General features: G+C 44.6%; 1 protein-coding gene across 1 annotated transcript in view; it reads left to right on the top strand.

The window, feature by feature from the left end:
* Nucleotides 1-11426, top strand: part of ADAMTS12 (ADAM metallopeptidase with thrombospondin type 1 motif 12) — a 114786-nt gene extending 103360 nt beyond the window's left edge. The window contains exons 20-23 of the mRNA XM_083575504.1: nucleotides 1121-1273; nucleotides 3064-3237; nucleotides 7409-7562; nucleotides 10104-11426. Coding sequence (XP_083431630.1) covers nucleotides 1121-1273; nucleotides 3064-3237; nucleotides 7409-7562; nucleotides 10104-10264 — 642 coding nt within the window. The 3' untranslated portion in view covers nucleotides 10265-11426. The remainder of the gene's footprint in view (nucleotides 1-1120; nucleotides 1274-3063; nucleotides 3238-7408; nucleotides 7563-10103) is intronic.
* The last annotated feature ends 859 nt before the right edge of the window (nucleotides 11427-12285 follow it).

The raw sequence follows: 12285 nt of genomic DNA, 5'->3' as shown, positions 1-12285 counted from the left end.
TTTATTGTATTTTTAATATATTGTTGGAAGCCACCCAGAGTGGCTGGGGAAACCCAGCCAGATGGGTGGGGTATAAATAATAAATTTTTATTATTTCTATTACTGTCATCATCATCATTATCATTTGGGCTTCTGCAGGCCCATTTTATCATTCATTCAAGATGTGATTGAACTGATAGAAATGTGAGGAGGCCATGGTTTCATACAGTAGCAATTAAATCCCAAGGCATAAATGAGTTGCTCTGCTTCAGGTGTGGGGAACCCTTTCCCCTTCTGATGTTGCTGAACTACAACTCCCATGATACTTAGCCATTGGCCATGCTTGATGGGAGCTATGATCGCTCGCCTGCAATTTTTCTCATATTGACTGTTTGCACCAGCCAGCCAATTCTTTGGCTGCCAGCTTTTAGTTATGTATTTTGTTTTGTGGTATATGCCAGAAGCAGCTGGGGGGTGTGGTGAAATAAGCTTCTTTCCCCATTTACTCTCTGCTTTCCTGGGCTGCAGATGAAGTGCTAGATTTGCATAGTTACAGGTAGGTAGCTGTGCTCTAAAGGTAAAGGTAAAGGGACCGCTGACCATTAGGTCCAGTCGTGGCCGACTCTGGGGTTGCGGTGCTCATCTCGCTTTATTGGCCAAGGGAGCCGGTGTACAGCTTCCGGATCTTGTGGCCAGCGTGACTAAGCTGCTTCTGGCGAACCAGAGCAGTGCATGGAAACGCCGTTTACCTTCCTGCCGGAGTGGTACTTATTTATCTACTTGCACTTTGACGTGCTTTCAAACTGCTAGGTTGGCAGGAGCAGGGACCGAGCAACGGGAGCTCACCCCATCGTGGGGATTCGAACCGCCGACCTTCTGATCGGCAAGTCCTAGGCTCCGTGGTTTAACCCACAGCGCCACCCATGTCCCTGATCTGCTCTAGTCAAAACAAAATAAAAAAAATCCTTCCAGTAGCACCTTAGAGACCAACTAAGTTTGTTATTGGTATGAGCTTTCGTGTGCATGCACACTTCTTCAGATACACAGAAGGAATTTTTTTATTTTGCTAGATTTGCATCTTAGCAATGCGATTAAAAACATCAAGTCTCAAAAGCCCTTTATTTCTGTTTTGTTTTTGCAGTGCTCCACCACGTGTGGTGTAGGGGCTTTTTGGAGAGTGGTGGAATGCAGCACCAAGAATGAATCCGATTGCCGGCACATGAGAAAGCCTGATCCAGCAAGGAGGTGTTACGTGCGCCCTTGTGCCCAGTGGAAAGCAGAGGACTGGAGCAAAGTAATGGTGCTTTGGAAACGAGTCTTTCCAGTTTCCAGGGTCTTTGAAAATTATTATGATGTTAGCTAATCTGGCTTTTAGAACTGGAAGGGGCTTCAAGGTGGCAAACTGTCCGACTCGAATTCAGAGAACCAAAATTGCTGAAAAGTTCCTGGTTGTATGGTGCTCTTTGCTAAAAGCATTAACAAAAACCGGCAAGTAATTTTGTGCAAATCCATATTGCAGCCTTGCTTTATTCCAGACTAATCCCAGCTTTTCAGGGCCAACATGACTGATGCTTATATCATTAAGGAAGAAAGTGGAAAGGGAGGCTTAATCAAAAAAGATTGCAGGTCAGGATCATGAATCCAATTACGCATCTAATTTTGATACAGATGCTTTTCTGTAACAGCAGCCCCCATCATACCAATTATTTTTAAATGGAATCACTTTCTTATGAGCAAAAAAAAAGTTATATAAAAAATACCATTTTCTTGATTATTCAAATTGCAGCTGTTTTTCTCATCATAAAACATTGCTTATTATTATTATTCCAGGAAGCTGGTCAAAGGCACTATCTGATTATGATAAGCCAGGAATATTAAGTGTGGAAACTTTGGTAGTCTACTTTCTGAGGCAGGATCAGTGTTGTTGAAAGAACTGAAAAGTTTCCCTTCCTTGGTCCTTGATCTAAGTTTTGGGCCCCGTATCATATTTTCCTTTTTCAGTCTCACAGAGGTGGGGGCTGGATAAAAATCCAGCGGGAAGAGAGATATTGCCCAAAACATTTTTTTAGAGGAAGTTGCCTTTCATATGAAATAATAAAACAATGAACAGGGTGGTGATACAATGACTACTGCAATCGTAGTCTATTGCATCTGCAGTTGTTTAAGATAAAACCTACTGGGGAAAGAAACTACCGTATTTTTCTGTGTATAAGACTATGTTTCCCCCAAATTTTTTAAAGTTTAAAATTGGGGGTCGTCTTATATACGGCATGTTTAAAATATTTATTTCTTAATTTTGGGCTCAAAAAATAGAGGTCATCCTATACATGGGGGTGTCTTATGGATGAAAAAATACGGTACTTTTGCCGTTTTTATGGATGTTTATTGTTTTATTTTAGGGACGTTTATTGTCGCCAGTGCAAATAGATAAATAGGTACCACTGCGGCGGGAACGTAAACAACGTTTCTGTGCGCTCTGGTTTCCATCACGGTGTCCCATTGTGCCAGAAGCGGTTTAGTCATGCTGGCCACATAACCCAGAAAGCTGTCTGCAGACAAACGCCGGCTCCCTTGGCCTGAAAGCGAGATGAGCACCACAACCCCATAGTCGTTTATCTTTTACTTTACTCCTGATGGTGTGGGAAACCCATTGCAGATTCCCTTGTAGCTTACAGTAGAAGAGCAATGGCTGGAAGCTGCCTGTCCGGAAGCAGCCTGTGAGATGGTAACCGGCCCAAGTTCACTTGGGGAACTTCATGCAACTTCATGCCAATTGGGGATTTTGAATATTTCTCTTGGAAGGGCTGTACTGCTTACCTGGCTTCCTAACACTGCCTGTTATTGAAATGTGCCCACCATTGTGCCAGCACTGCGCTGCCCTCCCTGCTACCTCACCCTGTTGGTAAGCAGCAGTGACCCCAACATTGGGAAACCAGGAAAGCAGAACAATTGCTACTGGGTTTGGACCTAAGTTTCCCTGCACTTCCTCCATCACACTAGGCCTGTAGTGCAGTTGCCTGCAGATCCCTGCCAGGGCTCTCTGACACTGCAGAGACCATCTCCTTCTTGTCCTTTTTTCTTCAGTGCTCCTCCAGCTGCGGAGGTGGTTTCAAGACCCGCAGTGTCCTTTGCCTTGATGTTCGTAGCAACAGAACCCTGAGGCCATTTCACTGCCAGTTTGCAGGACTCAAGCCGCAACTGAACGTCAGCTGTAACGCAGAGCCCTGCTACAAGTGGCGGGTGGAGCCCTGGAAGGAGGTAGGTTGCCTCTACGGCAAGCTATTAGGCTGAGTTATTAACTGCTAATTAGGGCCACCACCTTGCCGACAAAGGTCTGTATAGTTAAAGCTATGGTTTTCCCAGTAGTGATATATGGAAGGGAGAGCTGGACTATAAAGAAGGCTGATCGCCGCAGAATTGATGCTTTTGAATTATGGTGCTGGAGGAGACTCTTGAGAGTCCCATGGACTGCAAGAAGATCAAACCTATCCATTCTGAAGGAAATCAGCCATGAGTGCTCACTGGAAGGACAGATCCTGAAGCTGAGGCTCCAATACTTTGGCCACCTCATGAGAAGAGAAGACTCCCTGGAAAAGAACCTGATGTTGGGAAAGATGGAGGGCACAAGGAGAAGGGGACAACAGAGGACGAGATGGTTGGATAGTGTTCTCGAAGCTACCAGCATGAGTTTGACCAAACTGCGGGAGGCAGTGGAAGACAGGAGTGCCTGGCGTGCTCTGGTCCATGGGGTCACGAAGAGTCAGACACGACTAAACAACAACAAGGGCCACCACTGTGACGTGCCACAACATTATGTGCATTTAGTCTCAGCGGAAGGTGCACAGCTATTGCCGAATAGCTCTTCAGTTCCTCTTGGGGCAGCCAGCTCATTTTTGACCTATAACTGCCTGAGCCACAGCTCGAGTGGTCCAGAGCTTCCACCCCCAACAACCCATGAGCCCCAGGCCTGCGTAGCACCAGTGGTATTGCCACCAACCTTTTATTTTATTTTTTAAAATGATATTTATTGGAAAAAAGGTCTTTTAAAAAAAATTAAAAAAAATTTCACACACACAAAGAAAAAACAAGACAGAAAAATAAAAATAAAAATAAAACCATCATTCTCAGATTCCCCACTTTCAATACCTTCTTTCTTTGACCTCCTCCTCCTCCCTTTTCTTGTATCCTGATTAATAATAATCGCAGCAAATCCTTTCCTTAATTCACAATATTCTGTCATTACATTACCTTAATCTATTTTCATCTTATCATATAGAAACCTTAAAGTTTAAAACTTAAATCTTATTTTTACCAACTTCTCCTAACCATAACATTCTTACCTAATTCTTTAGCCATTTTTACAAGAGCCAAGTAATTTCATTTCAACATTTTTCTAACATTCATTAATTTTATAGAACAATCTTAATTATATATAAAAAAAAGAGAAAAACAATCCAATCTTCATCTAGCGTCCCTTCCTCCTGGTCCCGGGCTTTGTCAGTCCTTTTTAACCTATTAATCTAGCACATTAACCTGGTAACCTTATATCCAAGGCCCTCAAGTCTCTTCCATGTCCCTTCCGCAGCTCTTCTTCATATTTTCCTTTCATTCTCGGGAACTCCAGCTTGGTAATGTTTTGGACCCTTTTCAACAAATCAGCCCCTTTTCCATAGACCAGACTGGACTCCATATGGTATTTAAAAACATGTTCCAGGTTTCCTCCAAAATTGAGAGCCCCCACAGCTCCAGACATCAGACGGCCCATTGCCAGACTCGAAAAGTCCAAATCTCCCTGTAAAGGGAGGTCTATCCAGCCCCCCATTTCCAAACCTAACCAAACTTTATCTTTCCGAGTCTGGTTTTTTCCAAGTTCATTTGTCAACTCCAAAAATTTATGTTCCTGCTGGGCCGCTGCTCCCTCCGTCTCTGGCGCCCAAGATTCAGCAACATCCTCTTCTTTCAGTTGTTCTGTCATGGCACACTCCTGTTTTAGTTCCTGGGTGGGCTCCATATAATTTCCCACTACCTGTTCAAGGGTTCTGGCCGCATTAGTCATTAAATCCGTCTTCTGGCTTAACTGATCCAATAGGGCATTTATTTTACAGAAAGCACCCAACAGTGCTTCTGAAGACATTATCCTGCAAGGTCACAAATCCTTTCCCACGGTTGTAATCTGAGACAGCTGCAAGCTCCCAGGAATTAGTTACAATTTCACAGTCCCCCTCTAGGGGGAAAGCTTCTAGTTGTTCTTTCTTTTAATATCAATAGCAACAAAGTTTCTTTTTTGTGATATTTTGTCCATATTTGTTCTTTTAAAATGCGAAAGGAAACAATGGAATCACTATGTTTCTCTTGTCTTAACTGTCTGTCAGAGACATTTGTTTCTGGTCAATGAGCTTCAAACGTCAATTCTGACACCCCGCTCCAGGATCAGGACGGTGGAAAATTACTTTGCTTTAAACTCACTTCTGCAGGTTTAAACAGCCCAAAAAAGATCCCCCTTCTTCTCCTGCTGCCGAAGGGGGGTTCAGCGATTTTAAATGATGAAAGCCAATCCTTTAAAAGTGATTTTCAAAGCTCTAGTTTACGTTGTCTTTGCTTTGTTCTGGCTACAAGGAAATGGAAGGCTGACTTCCTGTTTAGACCTTCCCGTTTCAGTACCAAATTAGGGTAAATTTTAAGTCCAAATTCCTTTCTATTTCGCCAGTTCTTAATTCAAGTCCAATTATTCAGTGTTTCGGTACTCACGGGTGGTTATTTTAGATGCCAAATTGTCCCAGGAAAAAGGCAGCGCTCTCTGGTAACGGCTATACGGCTTCGCTCCTCAGAAAAAGCAATTGACTCACAGCACCGCGCCACTTCCCCCTCGTCGCTTCGGAGCCCGTTAGTGGGTTCCTTTGCGGGTTGGGGGGGCGCTAAGGGTGCCCGCCGAGTCCCACAGTCACAGGCTTCATCCGCCTGTGATTTCCAGAAGGGTCCCCGCTTCGCCGTAGCGGAAAAGACCCGTTTCATGCGGAGCTGGTCCCTCCAATTCAGAGGGAGTCCGCCATTACCGATGGCGCCACCCCGGAAGTTCTTGCCACCAACCTTTTAAAACCACCACGCTTATATAAGAGGCAGGAGAGATGAAAAGAGCCCGCCAGATTTGGAAGGCTGACCAGATGAAAAAGGGCCTGTACTGTTTGAAATTTAGCATGCACAACTTCATACCCCAACACTGAGAAAGAAATGATCATGACAGTGAATGGGGCATGATGGATCGTTTTACCCCTCCCCTGCAAGCTTGCTCCCCCCTCCCCAAATGAAGAAGGTGCCTTCCTTCCTCCACATCCAATGCAGAAATGCAGACAACTGGCCTCTTAGCAGGCCAGTAATTTCTTTTGCATGCCAGTACTATTTTGTAGGCAACTTAAACTGATGGAATATGCGCAGTTTGCGGATCTAATGTGTAGAACAAGAGAACAAGAAGAACATTCATTTAAAGCAGATTGGAATATGTTTATTGAATATATGGTGGGAAATTGTGTACACTTGAAAACACTGGCAGCATTAAGATAAATTCAACAGTATAAATAAGTTTTGATGGAAGTAATAATGGATTACTGAATGGTTTAGATTATATAAAAGCTGCAGGAATTTATGCTATTTAAATGAACCACAGAAAGAGAAGAAGGGAAGTCATTGATATTTTAAGGTTGTATAACTGCCTCTTGGCCCCATCTGATAGATGATATTTTTGTCTTAAAACAGTATATCTGTAAAACTCATCTTCCTCATCTTTCAATTGGTCCAGAGTCAAAACACTTGCTCCCATCCAGTTTTTCCATATTACCATCCTTTCAGTAATTTTTAATACAGTATAGGATTTCCCTGCAAGGTGAGTTTGGCATGCGAGTATGGGTCAAGTTTATTTTTATTAGACAATATGTTCCATATCTTCCTAACTGTCTTAGTTGTTTCTAGAGTCACCTGAGATTTCAAGTATTTTGATCCTAGTATTGACCAGCCCACCAAAGCTGCTGTATAGGCATATTCTAAGGTGCCCACGTCAGAAAATTATTACCCACAGTGAGTTTCCAGTATTTAATACATGACAGTAAATAAGCATAATGATATAGTTCCAAGTTTGGAATTCCGAAACCGCCATTTAAAATTTTTAACTGCATTCTCAGCAAGGATATTCTCGGTGTTGCTGAGCCCCAAAGGCATTTCCTAAGCAGGGAGTTTATCTTTTGGAAATATGATCCTGATATAAAAACTGGAAGTCCTCTCCATAAGATGTGTTCTTAAAGATGTACACTGCCCGGGGATCTTTTGATAAATATAAATTGAACAAATAAAATAATAATGGTACATTTATTGTTTGCAACCTCCCCTGGGACCTCATGGTAAATTAACAACCACCACAGTAATGCAAAATGTCTTCCAGTGTACTGTTTCATGCGGAGGAGGCATTCAGCAAAGAGTGGTGAAGTGTGTCAACGTGGAAGACAACACCGCTCATGCCAAGAGCCTCTGTGAGCAGAAATCCAAGCCTGCGGGTTCTCGGAAATGCAACCTGCGAGAATGCGTTGGTAACAGAGGTAAGTGTCTCTCAACAGCAACAAATACAAAGGAGCCGTCTTCCACACAACCAGCTGCTGCTTCAATTGCTCAGTCCCTGTTTAGCTGACAAATATCTCGAGGACTGCATCTTAAGACCTGGGTCAACACCACTGAACAATAGCTAGGCGCACGTCGACCGTATATCAGTTTCAGTTCCCAAGAGAGGTTCAGAAGGGTGCAGAAGGGCTGTCCCCTTGTCTCCGGACCAAAACTGATTTGAAATTTAAATGCCTGCCATTGCTCTATTGTGGCACTGACACGGGTCTTAGGGTCATACTACAGACTAATGAGGAATAATAATTAGAGCTGTGGAATGATGGTGTTCTTACTGAAAACGGGGGGTGGGGGACACAGAAATCACTTTTTACTGTAACGTCAAAGATGCTCCTGAACCTGGCTATTAAGGGGCTCGAACAATGCAGACATGATTAGACTAGCAAGCATGATCATCACAGTTCATGAACCAAAGCAGGATTCTTCAGATGCATGGTTTTCTGGATAAAAAAACTGCAGGCATGAATCAGGTATTCATCGGCACATTTGATTGGGTGGAAATGTTATCTGTCTGCAGCCCAGTGCTTTCAGTGGATGCATGCATAACATGACTGTGAATCTTCTATCCACCATCTGATACAACTAGTCAGACAGGAATGCAAGTCTTCCAGGAGAAGCGTGCCTTAGCTGAGCAGCAGAACACATGATCTTTATGCAGAAGGTCCTTGGTTCAATCCCTGTTTTCTTCCGGTAGGGCTGAGAAAGACTCCTGGCTGAAACCCTGGAGTCACTGCCTGACAGTTTAGACCAGGGTTTCCCAAACTGGGGTCCCCTGCTATTGTTGGACTACAGCTCCCATCATCCCTAGTTAGCAGGACCAGTGGTCAGGGATGGTGGGAATTGTAGTCCAAAAACAGCTGGAGAGCCAAGTTTGAGAAACCCTGGTTTAGATAAGGCTAGAGGTAGAGGTAGGATCAGTGAGAGGCAGCTTCCTAGAGCTGGATCAGGGCAAACATGCAGAAGGGAAGAAGTCAAGAAAAACTCTACAGTGACTTTCTGGAAAATATTGCTCATTTTTGTATAGACATATGGTATGCACGAATGCTCAGATAATGCTGATATATGCTCCATACTTATTGTATTTTTAGATATGTGGGATATACATAAGTCCATATGTTGATCTCCCTCATTTTTCTACATCTGATGACTAAGGATCTTGTTTCTTTTTGCTTATGCAATGCCTTACCAAAGTAAAATCTACAAAAAGAAGCACGTTTGGTTCTATAGTACATATAATTGTGTCACAATTCTGTGGGGGGTGGGGTGCTTCGTCCTGTTCCCCCCCCCCCCCCGTAGAACACATGTGCACATTGGTAAAACACCACGCATCCTTCCCCCATCCCCTCCAGAGCTTCCCCCATAAAAATCCACTCTTTAAAGCTGAATTGGAGCAAACAGCAATCCACTGAGAACATGAATTGACGTTCTTTCCGATTGAGCAGTAAAGAGCAGGTTGCCATAGGGAAAGCTCAGGGGCACACACACAGAGAGAGAGAGAGAGAGAGAGAGAGAGAGAGAGAGAGAGCGCACTTGGACATGGAGCTTTAAAGTGCAAACCTATGCCTGGAAAGAGAGGGGCAACAGGTGAGCCAAGGATTGAACTTAGGATGTTCTGTGTGCAAAACTGTGCAAAACAGATGCTCTACCACTGAGCTCTGGTCCATGGGGTCGCGAAGAGTCGGACACGACTAAACAACTAAACAACAGCCACTGAGCTACAGCCCCGACCCACCCAATCACTATAGTCAGTGACTAAAACTTTGGTCAGGGCAGGGATGGGGAGCCTGCAACTCTCCAAATAACGTTGGATGACAGATCCCTTCATCCCTAACTGTTGCCATGCTAGCTAGAGCTGATGGGAGTCTGACAACCTCTAGAGAGGTTTGGAGGGTGACAACATGAGAACGGGCCTTCTCTGCAGTGGCTCCCCATCTGTGGAATGATCTCCCCAGGGAAGTTCGCCTGGAGCCTTCATTATACACCTTTAGGTGCCAGATAAAACATTCCTCTTTAACCAGGCCTTTGGTTGTTCCGATTTACATCCTATGCCCTTTTAAAATGTGTTTTTTTGGGGGGGGTATTGGGTTGCTGTTTTTCTTTTTATTAGGTACTTTGTGGTTTTATATCTTGATTTTATTCTGTGAACTGCCCTGAGACCCCTGTGTATAGGGCGGTATATAAATTCAATAAAAAATAATAATAATAGAGTGTCACAAGTTCACCACCCGTGCTTTCAGTAATTAACAGCACACTTAGACTGCAACCCTAAGCACACTTCCTAGGACATGAAGCCCCAGTGAACACTATTAGGCTTACTTCCAAGCAAGCAAACATATGGTTGTGCTGTCAATTTCTTTCCTTCTGCCTCTCTCTGATGTCCTACAGCGTTATCCTAACTCTGTAGGCACCAAAAGCTACTGCTGTTTCCTTTTACGAATGTGTGTGGGTGTGTTTCTTCACTACAGGTTTGTCTTGCGGCAAGGACAGACTGTCGGCGAATTTCTGCAAGAAAGTGAGGGATCTTGGGAAATGTTCCATGCTATCAGTGAGGAATCAGTGCTGCGCCACTTGCAAGATACCCGGGGATGCTAACGCAACAGGACCTCGAAAAGCGACCCATGCCTGAACCTGCATGACTGAGAACTAGGACTGCTAAATCAGAATGTGAAACCGAAGAACGTGATCCAACAGGGGATAGGGAAGCTGTAGCATCCCAGAGGCCGCTGGGCGCCTGCCCCAGCCAGCATGGCCAAAGGTCAGGACTGATGGGAGTTGTAGTCCAAAGCCGAAAAGCCAAAACCTAGTGGGGTGGAGCTGCAATGCTAGCTTCCCAGCAGTGGTGGCGCTGTGGCTTACCAAGTGGGAGAGGGACATGGCAGCAAAGAGGGCAGGGCTGTGCAGGCACCAGGATGCTAGCACTGCAACTCTGCCCCAGCAGATGAGCCACAACTGCCTGAAGGGCCACAGCTTCCCCACTCCTGCTAGAGAGCTACACTGCCACTCCCGCCATGGAGCTATAATGCAGTGGATTTGAACCGTCTCCAAATCCAAAGATCGCCTGAACCCTTTGTCCTGATTTGCAATGTCGGGTTCACTTATTGTACTGTCTGTTCTGCATTATATGCTTTTCACCTTCCCTGTTTATTTCCCTCTTTCCGACCTCCTTCCCTCTGCTTTTCCCACCTCTCTTTAAAAAAAACACACCAAAAATGCTTTTGGTGCTATGCTGGAAGTGCCCCAAGATGCTAAAGAGTTGTCATCATAATCTTGCTCACAGAACACCTATGAACCCAGTTATTTTCCATAAATTGCCACCTTGTTAATTCTGGAGTTCCATGTGGGGAGATTAAGCCTCAAAGGGAAGTTTGGAAAATAAAGGCATCAAAACAAACCTACCTTACCTGGAGATCATTGGAAATCCTGTCCAGGGTGAGGTTTGTCATGTTCTTGTTACCTGTACAGCAGCTTAATCGACACATATACCTCTAAGGGACTTGAGCAATTTTTGTTTTGGTCTTTAAATATGGTGCTATTATACCACCACGGTGCTAAAACTTGCATGGTGCCTAAAAACTTCTGTAGAATGGGCTGAACAATGTATTTCTAAATCTACACCTGCTCTGGAACTTATCCTTTGGGCAAGGCGTTGCTGTGCAATGCCTGCCATATTGCTTTTTTTGAGAGTTACGTGATGTATTTTTCTAAAGCAGCTTCAGTTTGTAAAATACAGAATGTTTTATAACCCCTCGTGAGAATAAAAAGTATATCTGCTTCTTTGATGCTGGAAAGAGCTGTAATTGGGTTTCTGCATGAAAGGGCATCTGTGTGCGTGAGACTGAGGTTTGATGTGCTCAAACAAGATGCAGATAGATGGCCACTTTGAATGACACCGCCACGTGAAGGCTGCCCTGTGCAGAAAGTGGCATGGATGCCAGCCGGTGGAGTTTAGCCGTTGTGCATTCCTGCGTTGAGAAGACCCGGTTCCCTAAGGCTACCTAGTAAGGTAGTACACAAATCTGTATAATAATATTTCACATTTATGTAGTGTCCTGTCCTCCAGGAATCGAGCGGCAGATAGTGAGGCTTTTCCCATTCATTTTTAACAAGAGAAAAACTTTGGTACGTTAGCACCTCAAGGCACTTTGGGCAATACACATAGCTAAGCCTTGGCTCTTTGCTGCACAAAGGTCTTCTACTACCTTGACTGCCAAGCTGTGCTCTAATTTTAGGAAAGTTGAACTGACCTTGACCTTGTGCCTCTCTGTCTGTCTCAGCCCTAAATACCAAGGGGGCTGAGGGAGGGGCGTTCTCTCAGGAGCTCACTAAGCCTTCCCAATTGCTGTCCCTTCTGCTGCCTGTGTGGATCAAGGGGATGCACCTCTGAGAATTGCCCTTCCCCCTGTGGGGTGGTCAACCCTCCTGTCCTCTGAGTACATAGAGACTCTCTCACGCTTCCTCCTCCTTGGAAGGAGCTGGTGGGACTGGTGGGATGAGAGGGGGCTGTTGTGTACAGTGGTACCTCGGGTTACATACGCTTCAGGTTGCAGACTCCTCTAACCCAGAAATAGTACCTCAGGTTAAGAACTTTGCTTCAGGATGAGAACAGAAATTATGCAGTAGCTGCGCAGTGGCAGCAGGAGGCCCCAT

This window comes from Podarcis filfolensis (assembly GCF_964270895.1).
Source record: "Podarcis filfolensis genome assembly, chromosome: 11".
In the NCBI taxonomy this organism is placed as follows: Eukaryota; Metazoa; Chordata; class Lepidosauria; order Squamata; family Lacertidae; genus Podarcis; species Podarcis filfolensis.
The sequence above is the reverse complement of the archived record's forward strand: the minus strand, read 5'-3'. Positions and strand labels throughout refer to the sequence as shown.